Source organism: Oryx dammah, unplaced genomic scaffold (assembly GCF_014754425.2).
Source record: "Oryx dammah isolate SB20612 unplaced genomic scaffold, SCBI_Odam_1.1 HiC_scaffold_21, whole genome shotgun sequence".
Taxonomy (NCBI): domain Eukaryota; kingdom Metazoa; phylum Chordata; class Mammalia; order Artiodactyla; family Bovidae; genus Oryx; species Oryx dammah.
Window position 1 is genome coordinate 40,480,964 of NW_024070205.1, and position 16,640 is coordinate 40,497,603.

Genomic DNA, 16,640 nt, shown 5'->3' on the forward strand with positions numbered 1-16,640 from the left:
CCACCTCATGTGAAGAGTTGACTCATTCGAAAAGACTCTGATGCTGGGAGGAACTGGGGGCAGGAGAAGGGGATGAGAGAGGATGAGATGGCTGGATGGCATCACTGACTCGATGGACATGAGTTTGAGTGAACTCCGGGAGTTGGTGATGGACAGGGAGGCCTGGCGTGCTGCAATTCATGGGGTTGCAAAGAGTCGGACACGACTGAGCGACTGAACTGAGCCAATATTAGAGTTATTGCCTACAGTATCAAGAAATCATCTATTATCTCAAAATGCTTCACTAAAGTTCTTAAAGCACTTTTATAATTTCATTTAAAATATATATATCTTAGTATTTTTCCCTAACTTACTTTCATTTCACTAGACAATCATGTTCAATATAATGAGAAAATGAGATGTACTGTTCAGATATATAATATCTAGACTTAAATACTAAGTGTTTAATATTAAAAAATTTTAAAAACTGTCATTATTTCTAAGCATGTCTTCTGTTCTCTCGTCCCTTACCAGGGTGAACTCCTAAATGATAACTGTACCATCTTTGTGTACAACTCCTTCAACCCAGTCCCTCATATTCTAGAAAAGAGTATGTATCTAAAAAGTGCCTGTGGCAGAAAAATAGTAGTAATGATAAAAATTATATTATCTCATGCATATATTCTTACTCTATGCCAGATACTGTCCTATACATTTTATATAAGCTAACTCATTTGACAAAGGATATGTTTAATATACTATTAAAAGAAAGGGGTTTTGTTCTTTGTACTGTTGCTGAAGCTAGGCGTACAAAAGAGACTTTCTAAATTAAGGAAACTTTAAATATCACTAATCCTCAGGGAAAAGGAAAATCAAGACCACAAAGAGATATCTGTCAGATGGCTATTATCAAAAAGTTTACAGGGATTTCCCTGGTGGTACAGTGGTTAAGAATCCATTTCCCAATGGAAGAACCTGGGTTCAATCTCTGGCCTGGGAACTAAGATTCCCTATGCTGTGGGGCACCTAAGCCTGTGCACTGCAACTAGAGAATAATCCCCACTCGTCACAATTGAGAGAAAGCCTATGCACAGCAATGAAGATCCAGTGCAGCCAAAACTAAATAAATTCCAAAAAAAAAAAAAAGGACTAAGTAACAAATGTTGGCCAAGGATGTGGAGAAAAGAGAACCCATGCACACTATTGGTGGGGATGTGAATAGGTGCATCCACTGTAGAAAACAGTATGGAGGTTTCTCAAAAAAATTAAAACTATGACCCAGCAATTTCCCTTGGAGTATGTACTCGAAAAAAAAAAACAGAACTCTAATTTGAAAAGATACATGTACTCAATGTTCACAACAGCATTAGTTACAATTCCCAACTCATGGAAACAACCTAAGTGTTCACCAACAGACGAATGGATAAAGAAGCTGTCGTATATATACCCACACATGCAATGGAATACTACCCAGCAAAAAAAAAAAGAATGAAATCTTGCCATCTGCAGCAACATGGATGGACTTGGAGGGCATTATGCTAAAAGTGAAATAAGTCAGAGAAAGATAAATACTGTATGAGATAGCTTATATGTGGAATCTAAAAACTACAACAAATTAGTGAATGTAACAAAAAAAAGCAGACGCACAGATATAGAGACCAAACTAGTGGCTACCAATGGGGACGGTTCAGTTCAGTTCAGTCACTCAGTCGTGTCCAACTCTTTGTGACCCCACATACTGCAGCACACCAGGCTTCCCTATCCCACATCACCAACTCCTGAAGCCTACTCAAACCACGTCCATTGAGTCGGTAATGCCATCCAACCATCTTATCCTCTGTCGTCTCTTGCTCCTCCTGCCTTCAATCTTTCCCAGCATCAGCGTCTTTCCAAGAGTTGGTTCTTTGCATCAGGTGGCCAAAGAATTGGAGTTTCAGCCTCAGCATCAGTCCTTGCAATGAAGATTCAGGACCGATTTCCTTTAGGATTGACTGGTTGGACCTCCTTGCAGTCCAAGGGACTCTCAAGAGTCTTCTCCAACACCACAGTTCAAAAGCATCAATTCTTCAATGCTCTCTTTTCTTTATAGTCCAACTCTCACATCCATACATGACTACTGGAAAAATCATAGCTTTGACTAGACAGACCTTTGTTGGTAATGTGTCTGCTTTTCAATATGCTGTCTAGGTTGGTCATAGCATTTCTTTCAAGGAGCAAGCATCTTTTATTTTCATGGCTGCAGTCACCATCGGCAGTGATTTTGGAGCCCCCAAAACTAGTCTGTCACTGTTTCCCCATCTATTTCCCATGAAGTGATGGGACCACATGCAATTATCTTAGTTTCCTGAATGTTGAGCTTTAAGCCAACTTGTTCACTCTCCTCTTTCACTTTCATCAAGAGGCTCTTTAGATCTTCCTCACTTTCTGCCATAGGGTGTATCATCTGCATATCTGAGGTTAGTGATACTTCTCCTGGCAATCTTGATTCCAGCTTGTGCTTCTTCCAGCCCAGCATTTCGCATGATGTACTCTGCATATAAGTTAAATAATCAGGGTGACAATATACAGCTTTGACATACTCCTTTTCCTATTTGGAACCAGTCTGTTGTTCCATGTCCAGTTCTAACTGTTGCTTCCTGACTTGCATACACATTTCATAGGAGGCAGGTAAGGTGGTCTGGTATTCCCACCTCTTTCAGAACTTTCCACAGTTTGTTGTGATCCACACAGTCAAAGGCTTTGGCGTAATCAATAAAGCAAAAATAGATGTTTCTCTGGAACTCTCTTGTTTTTTCAATGATCCAGCGGATGTTGGCAATTTAATCTCTGGTTCCTCTGCCTTTTCTAAATCCAGCTTGAACATCTGGAAGTTCACGGTTCATGTACAATTGAAGCCTGGCTTGGAGAATTCTGAGCACTACTTTGCTAGCATGTGAGATGAGTGCAATTGTGCAATAGTTTGAACATTCTTTCGCATTGCCTTTCTTTGGGACTGGAATGAAAACTGACATTTTCCAGTCCTGTGGCCACTGCTGAGTTTTCCAAATTTGCTGGCATATTAAGTGCAGCAGTTACACAGCATTATCTTTTAGGATTTGAAATAGCTCAACTGGAATTCCATCACCTCTACTAGCTTTGTTCGTAGTGATGCCTCCTAAGGCCATTTGACTTCACATGCCAGGATGTCTGGTTCTAGGTGAGTGATCACACCATCGTGATCATCTGGGTCATGAAGATCTTTTTCTGTACAGTTCTTCTGTGTATTCTTGCCACCTCTTCATATCTTCTGCTTCTGTTAGGTCCATACCATTTCTGTCCTTTACTGTGCTCATCTTTGCATGAAATGTTCCCTTGGTATCTCGAACTTTCTTGAAGAGATCTCTAGTTTTTCCCATTGTATTGTTTTCCTCTAATTCTTTGCACTGATTACTAAGGAAGGCTTTTTTATCTCTCTTTGCTATTCCTTGGAACTCTGCATTCAGATGGGTATATCTTTCCTTTTGTGTAGGAAGGAGCAATACAGGGGTGGGGAAGTGGGAGGCACAAAGTACTGGGTATAAGACAGGCTCAAGTATGTAGCATAAAACATGGAGAATAGAGTCAATAACTGAAAATGGAAAGTAGCTTTTAAAAATGGTGTAAAACATTTTTAAAAGAGAGAAAAAGAAACCAAAATATTCCAAATTTATCTAAATATACTGAATATTTATTATCAAGCTTGAAAAAGTTAGCTATCATACAAACACATATTATGAATGGAATGACACAGTAATACTTAATGGAAATGAACCCTCTGACATTGGAATTTTTGATAATTATAGGAAAGATTATTCAGTTAAGTTCCATGTTTCTTAAACAAGAATCTCACTTTACCTATATTATGCAGATAATTCATGCCTGGGATGCAATCAACTTCCCTGAGTTAGACAGAAGAATAAATACTCATTATGCCATAAGATCATTACATTTAAAAATTAAAAAATTAAAAAACACAAAACACGTGCATTATTATATAGGTCTGCTATATAGACTAAAGGTCAAATTTAAGTATCAAAGAAATTTTTCTGTCACTGTCTAATGATGTTCTTTTTTTCTTTGTAATGACTTACTCAAGTTTTGAGATTGGAGTGACCTCTGAGGTAGATGAACTGGAAATATTTTCATTATTTTCACTGTCCACAACTACACTGGAAGAATCTTCATGAAGATCAACTGTAGGGAGTGTCTCAGTCACAGATGGACTTAACTTTTTTGACTCCGCATCCTGTTTCTAAAAAAGTCAGTTATATTTAATGCTGGGATTAACAAATTCTCTTTATTTGAAGAGGATATTATAAAAAGTATGTCTCAAAAGTAACAATATAATGTTCACTAAAAATTACTTTTATAAAAGTCCCTTCTTCTAACATGACCACCCTAAGGAATACACCTCTTATTACAATACAGGCTCTACAGATTTGTCATAGCATTTCATAAACCAGTACAAAGCAGCTTGTCTTTCTTCTTTCCTATTTTGTATCAGGACCTACAAAATTTCTCTCTTACTATAATTATACCTTAATGTATCCTACAGCAACACTGAAATCCTATGTAAATACATGAAACAGTATCTATTAAACAGCATTACTATTTATTAGTATAAAATACTATATACTAGTATTTAATATATAATAGTACAAATTAAAATAGTATAAAATAGTGTACCACATAGTTTTTTGTCCCTGAGCAGTTTAGAAGATAATGTGTATCAAGAAATAACAATACAAGGGATGTATAAATAACATTACAAGGCAATACACGATTCTGGCTGCTCTTTTAAGGCCTGTATGCTGTTTCACTCTTCCGAAACATAATCTGAAATGTACTTAATACCTACTTATCTTTGAAAACCTCTTATAAGTACTTTCCCCCACCAACCAACTCCATATAGAATTAGCCATTCCCCTTCTTCTATGCCTCCACTGTTATCTGTATAGACTTTAATCACACCTTAATTGCCCTTATTTATCTTCTTCAATTCCATTATAAATGTCTTGAGTACAGACTATGTTTTTTGATCTTCATGTTCTTAGTGCCTAGCACGTACTAGTACCTAGCACACAGTAGACAATACTTACTAAGTGAGTATCAAATGAGAGAGAGGTACTCATGCTCAGTTCAAAGAAAAGAGAAACTAAGGACTACGATGAACTAGAAGAACTAGGACTTTGAAGAAAAGGACAAGCCAGTACAGCAACAGAAAGAAAATAAGAGGCAGAGTCAGAAGAATATAAAATAAGGACTGTGATATAAAATTAAAACGTAAAAGAAAATAAATATAAAAGAATATAAAATTAACAATGTGATTTAAAACAAAAATTCTTTATAAAATAAGAAAATAAAATAAAATGTGATCATTTGAGGAATTTACACTGGAATGAAAAGTTAGCAAAGGAATACAAATAGTTTGTATAATTTATGATGGAGGCTTTGAGAAAAGAACTATCACATTATTATCAAACATTGCATTATTCAACATAAAAAATTAATAAGATATTTTACACTATTTTTTTTCTTTTATTAATACTAAGTCTCCAAAATCGATGTGAATCTTATACTTACAGCTAATCTCAACTAAGACTATCCACATTTTCAATGTGCAAGAGCCACAGGTAGCTAGTGGCTACTGTACTGAACATGAACAGCACAGGTCTCTAAAGATGCAGTAAGCACTTCAATGTATTTGAACAAGAGAATACCATGAGAAAAATTCAGGAAAATGAAAAATGGCAAGACTGTTCGGGATACTTGCATAACTGAAGGGCTACAGAGATCACTTTTCCCTTACTCTTATGCATAAACCTTTTCCAAATGTCCTCCAAAATTCATTAAAATGAAATGTACTCTCTTCTCTTCTCCCTAGATAACCCAATTAAATCATAAAATAACTCTGGCTGTGTTTTTTTAAAGAGCATTTCCCCTTCTTTTAAGCTGAAATTTACTTTTGTTAATATTTAAGATATTTAGTTTTTCCTTAGTCCTTCTTCCTTCCAGATCAAATATCACCAGTTTCTTCAGTTATTCCTGATATTAAATGGTTTCCAGATACATCAGCATTCTGATCAACTTACACTCTGGTCTAATTTTACATATTTCATAAAAGCTGGTATACAAAATGAAAAATAACATTTAGGATATAATATGAGAGAAAAGGGGAAAAACATAATCTATTAATGATTATTTATTAATATTCCACACTAAGTGATAAAATTTTGGTGTCAAAATACTCTGTATTCTACATACAAATACTTTAAGTCAGAAAAAATGTCCCCTGACATCTGAAAACCTGAGAGAAGATAAGTAATTATACTGAGCCAAAATGGAACCTAAAAAGAAAGATTACAACCAAACCTATACTACAAGGAAAATGGTCACATTTACTATTACATCAGTAATTTTGAATTTTCTCAAAAACAGTACCTAACAGGTGCCTAGTATTAAAGCCAGTTGCATGGTATCACAAAAAGAAAGGGGAAAAAAAAAATACACAATATGTTGACCAAATAAATGTATTCTATGTTGTGAAGTGGTTTGAAAAGCCATATCATTAAAAAATCAAAGCAACAAATCTTACCTGTACATTCACAATGTAGTCATCTTTTAATTTGTTTTCTTCTGGAGGAACAGGTAAGCTTGAATCTACTTTTCCCGATAATTCAGCTTTGACAGGTCCCCCTCTTTCATCCTAGATTGCAACAAAGAAAAGGCCGACTGATAAAATTGCTTCACAAAATAGTCCTGAAGCAATATTAAGACTGTCTTTCCATACAACCAAAACACTTTATTGTGATTTTAATAATTTTGTTTCCATGCTTATTGTCTATCTTCATGCATTACTCTCCTTACTGCTTCACTTCAAATGTATACTACATGTGTACACTAGTGGTACAGTAATGAGCATAGCTGCCTTCCAAATATACACTACATTTGATTTCTTAATAAGCACTTTAGTCCTACCACCCAGCACTGTATGTTAGACACACAGGAAGATCAGTAAATATCTGGTAAATATATACACTTATAGCTTTTTGTGTCATCTCTTTTGATACTGTTAAGTTAGAATTTCAGATATATTGTCTTTAAATGTATATCCTGGCATATAAGTTTCATAAAAGCAAAGTTCATATCCATCATATTCTAACCCTGTAAAGAACATAATAGGTAACCAAATGTTTACTGAAAGAAAGTCTATTTCCCCTTCCTTAACACTTTGCTTAAATTCATTCTTAACAACATTTAAGTCTTATTTCTCATCAAAGAAGAGATTAGCTTTAAGTCTTACAGATTGTGCATAGACGCATACAATTATACTTTTGGAGAGGTATCCAGCAAGAGTCTTCAAAATTTTAACTGATCTATCCTTGAAACAGATCCTGTATAACTCAGAAATTTAAATCCATTCTAAACATCATGCCAAAAAAAGAAAACACTCAAGCATATAATTAAAAGTTTATGCATACACACACACACAAATGCAGACACAAACATGCATGTATAAACACAGCTGAGAGCCTCTCAATCAAAAAAGTGCTTAAATAAATTTAACATATCCATATAATGGAATAAAAATGTAGCTATTCAAAATAATACAGTAACATACAAAGGTATCCACAAGATATTGCTGGGGAAGAGGGGAAGTCAACTTGTGCAATATTTATGGCATTTTACTAAAAATTAAAACATTAATTTGTGAGCTATGATGTACCTATACCCAAAGACAATGCTCTGAGTGTTTTAATAAGAAACAGCAAATTTTGGTTCCTTTGGGGATGGGAAGGGGATACAAAGATGAATATCTTACAATGTGTATAAATTATTCCTCTAACTTAAAATAAGTACGTTGATTTTCAGGGGGGAGTGAGGGGGAGCCAAATCTAGCTGAAGTCAATAATCACCTTTTACCATTTAAAATGATAATAAACTATTTAGAGACCATCAGATTTTTTTGCCTCCGTCTATTCACTCTACCCAATTATATGAAACAAAGTACATAGCCAATCATTTCAGATTCTACCTATAATTCTCATTTCTAATAGTTTTTAATTTATAAGACTCAGGTTTCTTTAGAGACACTTTAAGTAGTTAAGTATTAAAAAGAAAGTCCTAGTTTTCAGTTCTCTGAACAGGTACTATTTTTCTCCTTATAATACAAGCAATAAGAATAAATAAATAAATATTTAGGTTAATTTCAGAATTACCTAAGTAACTCCTCAAAGTATAGCAAAGAAAATTACAAATCTCCATCAAAAATAATGTCACAGTATTTTTGAAATATTTTTACTCCAAATGTTTTGAGAAGACAGAAAGCTAATACACAAATTACAACTTCATCTTTATTTAAGGTACCTTTTTCTGGGATTGTACATCTTCATTTTCTAGTGCACAATTGTCATCTTGAGAGTAATACGATGAAGCTGAAGAACTCTCTTTACAACACACATGCCAACTGGGAAGCCTGTAAAACATTGACCGTCACCATCAAAAAAAAAAAAGTAAGGTTGTTAAATCAACATAGTCCATACTATGAACTAGAACTTGAGGCAAGAGACAAACAGATGGTTCTTATCCTAATGTTCTTGACAATTTGACAATTTAATGATGAAGACAAATGTACATAAGACAAAGGTTTTTTATTTAATACCCTAAGAAGAATATAAAGTGTTATCAGCACTCCAAGTAAGACATCATTAATCTCACAAAGGTAAAACAGGAAATACTTCACAATAATAAGAGTACCAGACAATTATCACAGAAGGAACAGAGAAAGTTGACAAACAGCTAACCTCAAAAGCACCAGATGCCATTGATATTCTAAATTCTACCAAATATTTAAGAACAGATAATGCTAAAGCTACCTAAACTATTTCAAAGTATAGAAGTAAAGCTTCCAAATTATTTTATAGGGAACAAAACAATGATATCAAAAATTAATGGAAACAGTACATATATATAAATACTATAGGTTAATAATACATATGAAATCAGATACAAAAGTTCTGAAGAAAATAAAAAAGAAAAAATCTCCATTAACATACCCAAGATGCAACACACCACTGTTATGGTCAAGCAGAGTTTAGCTCTGATATTCCAAAGTGGTTTAGAATATATTTACTTTGCTATGCAAAAATATCAAGGAAAAGAAATCTCATTATCACCAAAGGACATCTGATAAATTTATGCAGCCATCCAGATTTTAAAAGTCAATAAAATAGTAATACGTAGATATTTAACATGGGGAATACATAGTACATGCATAACACATAAGCCTAAGAGTCACTATCATAATCAGTGAAGAAACCAAAATATCCCTATTTAGATCTGAAACAAGACAAGAATGTCCATTATCACTAGTATTACATAATATGAGGACAAAGGCAGTATAAAAACAGGAAAGGATACAGTAAAATTACCAATAACTGCAGATGAGTTTATATGGTTGGAAAGCTAAAAAGTGTTAAAAGAAGGCTTGGGTATAAAATAATATTCCTAACCCACTCCAGTACTCTTGCCTGGAAAATCCCACTGAAGAGGCTGGTAGGCTGCAGTTCATGGGGTCGCTAAGAGTCAAGACATGACTGAGCGACTTCACTTTTCACTTTCATGCACTGGAGAAGGAAATGGCAACCCACTCCAGTATTCTTCCCTGGAGAATCCCAGGGATGGGGAAGCCTGGTGGACAGCCGTCTATGGGGTCGCACAGAGTCGGACACGACTGAAGCGACTTAGCAGTAGCAGCAGATATAAAATTAAGAAAGAAATCAGCAGATACTCTACTCAAATCATCGCCACCAGTTATAAGAGTTAACAGAAGAAAAGTCCCCATTTATAATAGAAACAATAAAATACCAAAGATAAACTTAGCGAGAAATGTTCTACACAAATACACATACGTGTTCTGTGTTCTTAATTGTAAAAATATTTGAAATTGATATTATTTAAGTTGAAAAAAAAAGCTTTACACAATTCAAAGTTATATGGAAGTTGCAAAAAATAAAGCTTTAAAAAAATTAAGACAAACTGACTCTAAAGTTTATATAAACAGAGTAGTCAAGAAGATTTTAATGTGGGGAAATTAGACATCTAAGAAATCACAATAATTACAACAATATAGCAGTGAGATGAAAGAGCAAAAGGGAATTCCCAGGGTGACTGCAAAGAGAATTCCGTGGATGACAGCTGTACGTACACAGAGGGCGACTGAAACTAAACTGGAAGTCATCAGAAGCTCTGGAAGAGTCTTCTTTTGGAGGACGGAATTAACAGCACAACTTAGAGGAGTCTCTGAAAATCTCAATAACAGATCTACGTAACTAGCAGATAATTTGTAATTAAAGAGAAAAATAAGAAAACACAAGTCATATATTAGCCCCATGAAAATGGAAAAGTAAAACAGAAAAAGAAAAAGTAATCATGTTTTACTACATGGCTCAGTTGTATCATTTATAGTAATGAATACTGATCTAATCCAAATTATGACTGACTACATTACCAGGAGAATCTGATCATTTACAGTAACATACCTAAAATTGACATTAAAACAATTATTTTAGAGACAAAGAAGTAAACAAAATTCATCAGCTAAAAGATCAAAGTGGTTTCCTTGAAAAGGAAAAATGAGGAAAGAGGGATGAAGGACTGACTTCTTTGCAAAAGCAAATAAAACAAAAATCCTTGTAGAGCTATCTTTTTGTTACATCATTTTGATAAAAATTAAAATCAAATAAAAGAGCAAAGTACAAAATAACATATACATATAGTATGCTTCTATGTGTGCACATGTGTACTAAAGGCATCTGTACATGCATAAATTTCTCTGAAAGAATTAAAAACAAAAGGGAAAAAAAGCACCATCTTGGTTGCCTCCAGGGTGGAAAACTGAGTGACTGGATAGATGGATATTTTTCACTTTTTAATACCCTAAGTCCTTTGAATTTTGAGCCATAAAAATATATTACTTATTCAAATTGTCATATAGATATATCATTATTTATTAAATATTTCCTTATTGACAGACTTTTGCATTGTTTCTCACATTGGTGTTTGTAGCTGTACTTGTCAGTGTATATATACACATATTTGGGACAGCAAAAAGTTTCAGATATTCAAAACTATGGATGTTAGAATTTTGGTGATTATACCCCCTTATTTTCGTTATTCTTTTCTATACTTTCTAAATTTCTACTACGAGCATATACTAGTTTTATCATCAGTAATTCTGCATGTGCATATGTATATATAAATCCTAATATTCACAGTTAGTGTGAAGACAGCCAAAAGACATTAAATCTCATGAGACTTATTTTTACTATCACATAATCAAATTCCATTATCCAAAGTTAGGAGCTTTTTGAGTGAGACTAGCATCGGAATCTGCAGTCCATGAGGTTGCAAAGAGTCAGACACAACTTGGCAACCGAACAACAAGATATGAATCAGTGGACTCAGTAGACTGTCCTCCCCGATATAAGTGGGCATCATCTAATCCTTTAAGGGACTGATCAGAAGAATTTGCCCTTTCTTCCCCTGCCTCACTATCTGAGCTGTGGCATCTCATGTTCTCTAGCCTTTTTACTGGGATTATATCTTCTGCTTCACTGGTTAATAGGTGTTCAGACTTGATCTGAATTATACCACTGGGTTTCCTCAGTCTCCAGCTTTAAGACAGTAGAATTTCTCAGATTCCATAATCGTGTGACTCAACATCTCATTTTACATATAAAGTGGGTTCTATTTCTCTGAAGAACCCTAGTACACCTGACATTAGTGTGTCCTACATTATTAGCGTATCTACCCTATTGATAAAGCTACCCTATAGCTTTATCAATAGTATCACTGTTTACCTCTAATATATCAGTCCCTATATAAAGACAGATGCTAATTACAGACAGACCTGCAAAGATATCCTTAATTTTGTGTATAAGAAAAAAGCCTAAAATAGATAAAAATGATCACCAACTAGGAACTGTCAAGAAATTTTAAATCACCAAAGTAAAATGAAATAACACAAACCCACACCAACTACACTGAAGAAGAATGAATCTCTACAATACAGTCTTTACTGTCAACAAGTTCTCCCAGGTGAATTAGATATGCATGCCCCATCATTAAGAATCACTGGGTCACATTAAAATAGCTGAGGGCACTTTGCTGCATGACTAAATGGATCTGATTCCATACTACTGAAGAAACTTTCAAAAACTGTACTGTGAAAACCCCAAGCCTGATGAAATTACTTTCAAAATTTTTTAGAAATTCAGCACCAGAAACCACAACAAGCAAGATAAATGGAGCCCCTGACACTCTCCCCTCAGACTCTATTACTATTGATTAAATCTATCCTGAGCCAAGTATATCCTCTTACACTTAAACTCTTTGAGAATCAATTTCATATCCCTAACTACTTTAGCCCCTCCCCATATAGCCAAAACCTGCAAACATCAGGTGTTTAACAAATACTTACTAACGAGGGTTCTTAGGGGAACTGTTTTGTAGCACACAGCAGAAACAAAATTCAATCACTTTTCATTCCTCTTCCCATCAGCCCCATCTCCTGCCTTGACCACTACCACCACCTCCCCAACTCAACCACCCATCCACCACCCCCTCACACAAACACAAAACATAGAATCTGGAAAACAAGAGGACACTTGTGTCTTGTTGTCACCCCCCTCCACCACCACCCCGCTAATGTGGCATGGATTCACCATTCATATGGAAAGGTATTAACTTTTAGAGTAGATGTAATTAAAAGTCTTGTAAAATTTGCATTTGAGTGTCATTTAGGATACAAAAGCTAACCATCTTCTAAAACCTGTAAACTAAATTATAAAGCAGAATAATTTTTTTATTAAAGAGGAAAATATAGGGCACATTACAAAATACTAGAGCAGAAGACCACAGGTCAAAACTGGTAGGTAGAATGCAGGTAAAACAGCAGCAGGAAAACTATCCTTCTGAGCCCATCTGGAGACAAATTGAATACAAAAGAACTACTCTTTCAACTCAAGAAGATAAAGGACAGTTTAAATCTAAGGAAAAAAGGACTCTTAAGGACAGAAATCACTGAAAGAAAAACCAAACCAAAAGATTAAAACCAAAAGTTGGTTCTTCAAGGAAAATATTAAAAAGACAAACCTCTGGAAAAACTGGTAAAGGAGAGTTGGTGATATGAATTAACAAAATATGTTCTAAAAGCATGAAATAACCACAGGCAAGACATATTTTTTTAATTATAAAATATTAACAGCTATATATACTAAAATATTTGAAAACTCAGAAGACATGGATGTTTCTAGAAAAATAACAAAATTGGGACAAAGTATACTAAAATTGGAATTCACTGACAATAATTTAAAAATTTTGAGTAGATTAATCAACACCTTATCTAGAGAAAAGGAAATCCCAATCTTTTTTCCCCCTACTTTTTATTTGGAAATAATTTCAAGCTTTCAGAAGAAATGCCAACATAGTACAAAGGACAACTGCAAACCCTCTCTACCTGCTGTGACCCATTTGTCCCATCATTTGCCATTCTCACAGCAAGTTCATGGCCCTCTCTCTTTCCCCACTCCATGCAATCTATCTCAAAGTATCTCTGTAGGTGTTTCCTCAGAAAAAAGGATATTTTCTTACACAACCACACTACAATTAACAATCTGAGTAAATGTTCCACTGCCACAATAATCTATGTCCCCAGAGGTGTCCTTTCTGCATTCCCCCTCCCCTCCTCAACCCCAAGCACAGAATCAAGTCTAAGACCAGGTCCTGTGTCCTTAGCCTCCTTTAACCTGGAACAGTTCTTGGCCTTTATCTTATATGGTACTGACACTTCTGAAGGACATAATCCTTTTATTTTTAAATACCATGGTCGTTTTTTTGAGGTCTGTCTTATGTTTCATCATGACCAGATTCAGGTCACATATTCCTAGCTGGAATCCTTCATAAGCAATGTGTCTTTCTCAGGGTACCATCTCCGGAAGCATAGGATATCCATCTGTTTCAGTACTTGCAATTCCACTTTTACATACTTAAGAGAAATGAAAACTATGTGTACAAAAATGCCCACAACAGCTTTTACTCCTAATAGCCAAAACCTGAAAGTTGTCCAGATGCTCAACAACAGGAGAATATAAATAAACTGTAGTATATTCATACAATGTATTATACTAGTTCTCACAATCAAAAGGAATGAATTACAAATGAATGAAATAAGGCGGATAAATCTTGGAAACATTACACTGAGTGAAAGAAGTCAGACACAAGAATAAATACTGTATTAATTCTATTTAAATAGGTTTCCAGAAGTAGCAAAACTAATCCATGGTGATAGAAATCGAATCTCCAGTTGCTTCAGGGAATTCTGTAGAATGTGACATGAGAAAACATTCTGGAGTGGTAGAAATGCTCTGCATCTTGATGGGTGTGGGTTACACAGATGTATGCATTTGTCAAAACTGATCCAACTATACAGTTGACAACATATGCACTTAGCTCTATGTAAATTATTTCAATTTAAAAAATAAGCAAAAAGTCAATATTTTCCTCCCCAGCAATAACAAGATAGAAAATAAACCATTAGCAGTAACAATTTTTTAAAATAATTTAGAAATTAACCTTAAAAACTACACAACCATTTACAGAGGAAAAAATGTTCACTCTAATAGACCATAAAGTGAAGAGACAACTGAAGATCTAGTATGTTCACGGATGGAGTGCTGCTGACAGCAAAGCAAAGACAGCAGTTCTCCCCGAACTAATTCAGCACTCCAATATAACTCTTATCAAAATACCTGAAGGATCCTTACCATATAGCACAGGGAACTCTACTCAATACACTGTAATAATCTATGTGGGAAAAGAAAATGAGAAAGAATAGATATATGTATATGTATAAGAATCACTCTGCTGTATGCCTGCAACTGACACAACACTGTAAATTTACTATATACTCCAATATAAACTAAAAAAAATTTTTTTAAGAAAATCCTAGAGAAAAAATCCTGAAGGATGTTCTAAATATGGAAAAACTGATCTAAGAATAACTACATTAACAAAAAAAGCAAAGGCAAGTGGTTCACCTTGCCAGATAATTAAGATTTATCGCAAAACCACTCTAATTAGTCTATAGTATTAGGACAGCAAAAGATAAGCAAATGGAACAGAATACTCCCAAATGCATTTGTTGGTATAAAGTCTCTCTTTAGAAGCAGCATACATGCAAAGGGGTCAATAAATACTCAGTGAATAAATGACATCAGCCCTTCCTGAGGCATCTGTCACACTACTCAGAATTCACATAACGGTGATTCCAGTAACTAAAACAAGTTAGTGTTTTTGTTTTTTTTTTTTTAAGTGTTAGGTAGAAGGAAATAGGAAAAAGAATGAGATTAATAGCATTATACCATTTACGCAAATTTTAAAACATATAAACAAAACATTATTTTTGGAAGAAATCAGAAATCTAAGTAAATACATGAAGATTAACTGGAAAAACACATCAAATATACTCCAGGGTAAATGCCCAACATGGGGGAGATAGAAGCGAAAATGAAGATAGAATATAAAAGAGTAATGATGTAAAGTGGAGGGAAAAAGGGGGACCTATGCTGGGAGGGATTGGGGGCAGGAGGAAAAGGGGACGACAGAGGATGAGATGTCTGGATGGCATCACCGACTCGATGGACATGAGCCTGAGTGAACTCCGGGAGTTGGTGATGGACAGGGAGGCCTGGCGTGTTGCGATTCATGGTGTCGCAAAAGTCCGACACGACTGAGCGACTGAACTGATAAAGAATGTAGCATAAACTGAGTATGACCAATCCAATCCTAAGTATCTGATGTCTCTAGAAGAGAACACAGTCTCTCTTTAACATGTCAAGCTGTTTACATTAAAATATTAACTTTTACAAATAAAGAAAATTAACCTCAGAAGTTAATTGGTCAAAAGTCACTCAACCAATCTAGATCTCTCCGAAGCCTATCATCTTTCTGTCCTGCTACATTTCCCATGTCATATTCTCTAGTCAACAGACAAATGAAAAGAAAGGTGAGAAAATAACATGAATCCATTCTCTTAAGAACTGATCATGTTATTAAGACTAGTTACTGCAGATACAAATATAAGAACTATCATAAAGGGGGGGCAATGTTTACCCCTTGATTTAGATACCAGCTCCAAGAGACAAAGTTTTGTAGTGTAGTGGCTAGGGCATGGACTTTAGAGTCAAAACTTGTTGTTGTTCAGTCACTAAGGCCTGTCCAACTCTCTGTGACCCCATGGACTGCAGCACTCCAGGCTTCCCTGTCCTTTACTATTTACCAGAGTTTGTTCAAATTCATGTCCATTGAAATGGTGATGCTATCTAACCATCTCATCCTCTGCCACCCACTTCTTTTCTTTCAGTCTTTTCCAGCATCACGGTCTTTTCCAAAGAGTCAGCTCTTCGCATCAGGTAGCCAAAGTATTGGAGCTTTAGCAATAGTCCTTCCAAGGCATATCCAGGGTTAATTTCCTTTAGGATTTACTGGCTTGATATCCTTGCAGTCCTGGGGACTCAAGAGTCTTCTCTAGCACCACAATTCAAAAGCATCGATTCTTTGGTGCTCAGCCTTTATAAACCAAC

General features: G+C 35.0%; 1 protein-coding gene across 7 annotated transcripts in view; it reads right to left on the reverse strand.

The window, feature by feature from the left end:
* SUCO (SUN domain containing ossification factor) overlaps window positions 1-16,640 on the reverse strand; it is an 88,341-nt gene that overhangs the window by 57,818 nt on the left and 13,883 nt on the right. For all 7 annotated transcript variants that reach the window (XR_005724988.1, XR_005724987.1, XM_040263481.1 and 4 more), the window contains exons 2-4: window positions 8,365-8,473; window positions 6,593-6,703; window positions 4,089-4,249 (exon numbers count right to left, since the gene is read on the reverse strand). Coding sequence is in view for 5 of the 7 variants with exons in the window: in XM_040263481.1 (XP_040119415.1) it covers window positions 4,089-4,249; window positions 6,593-6,703; window positions 8,365-8,473 (381 nt within the window). In the remaining 2 variants the exon portion in view is untranslated. The remainder of the gene's footprint in view (window positions 1-4,088; window positions 4,250-6,592; window positions 6,704-8,364; window positions 8,474-16,640) is intronic.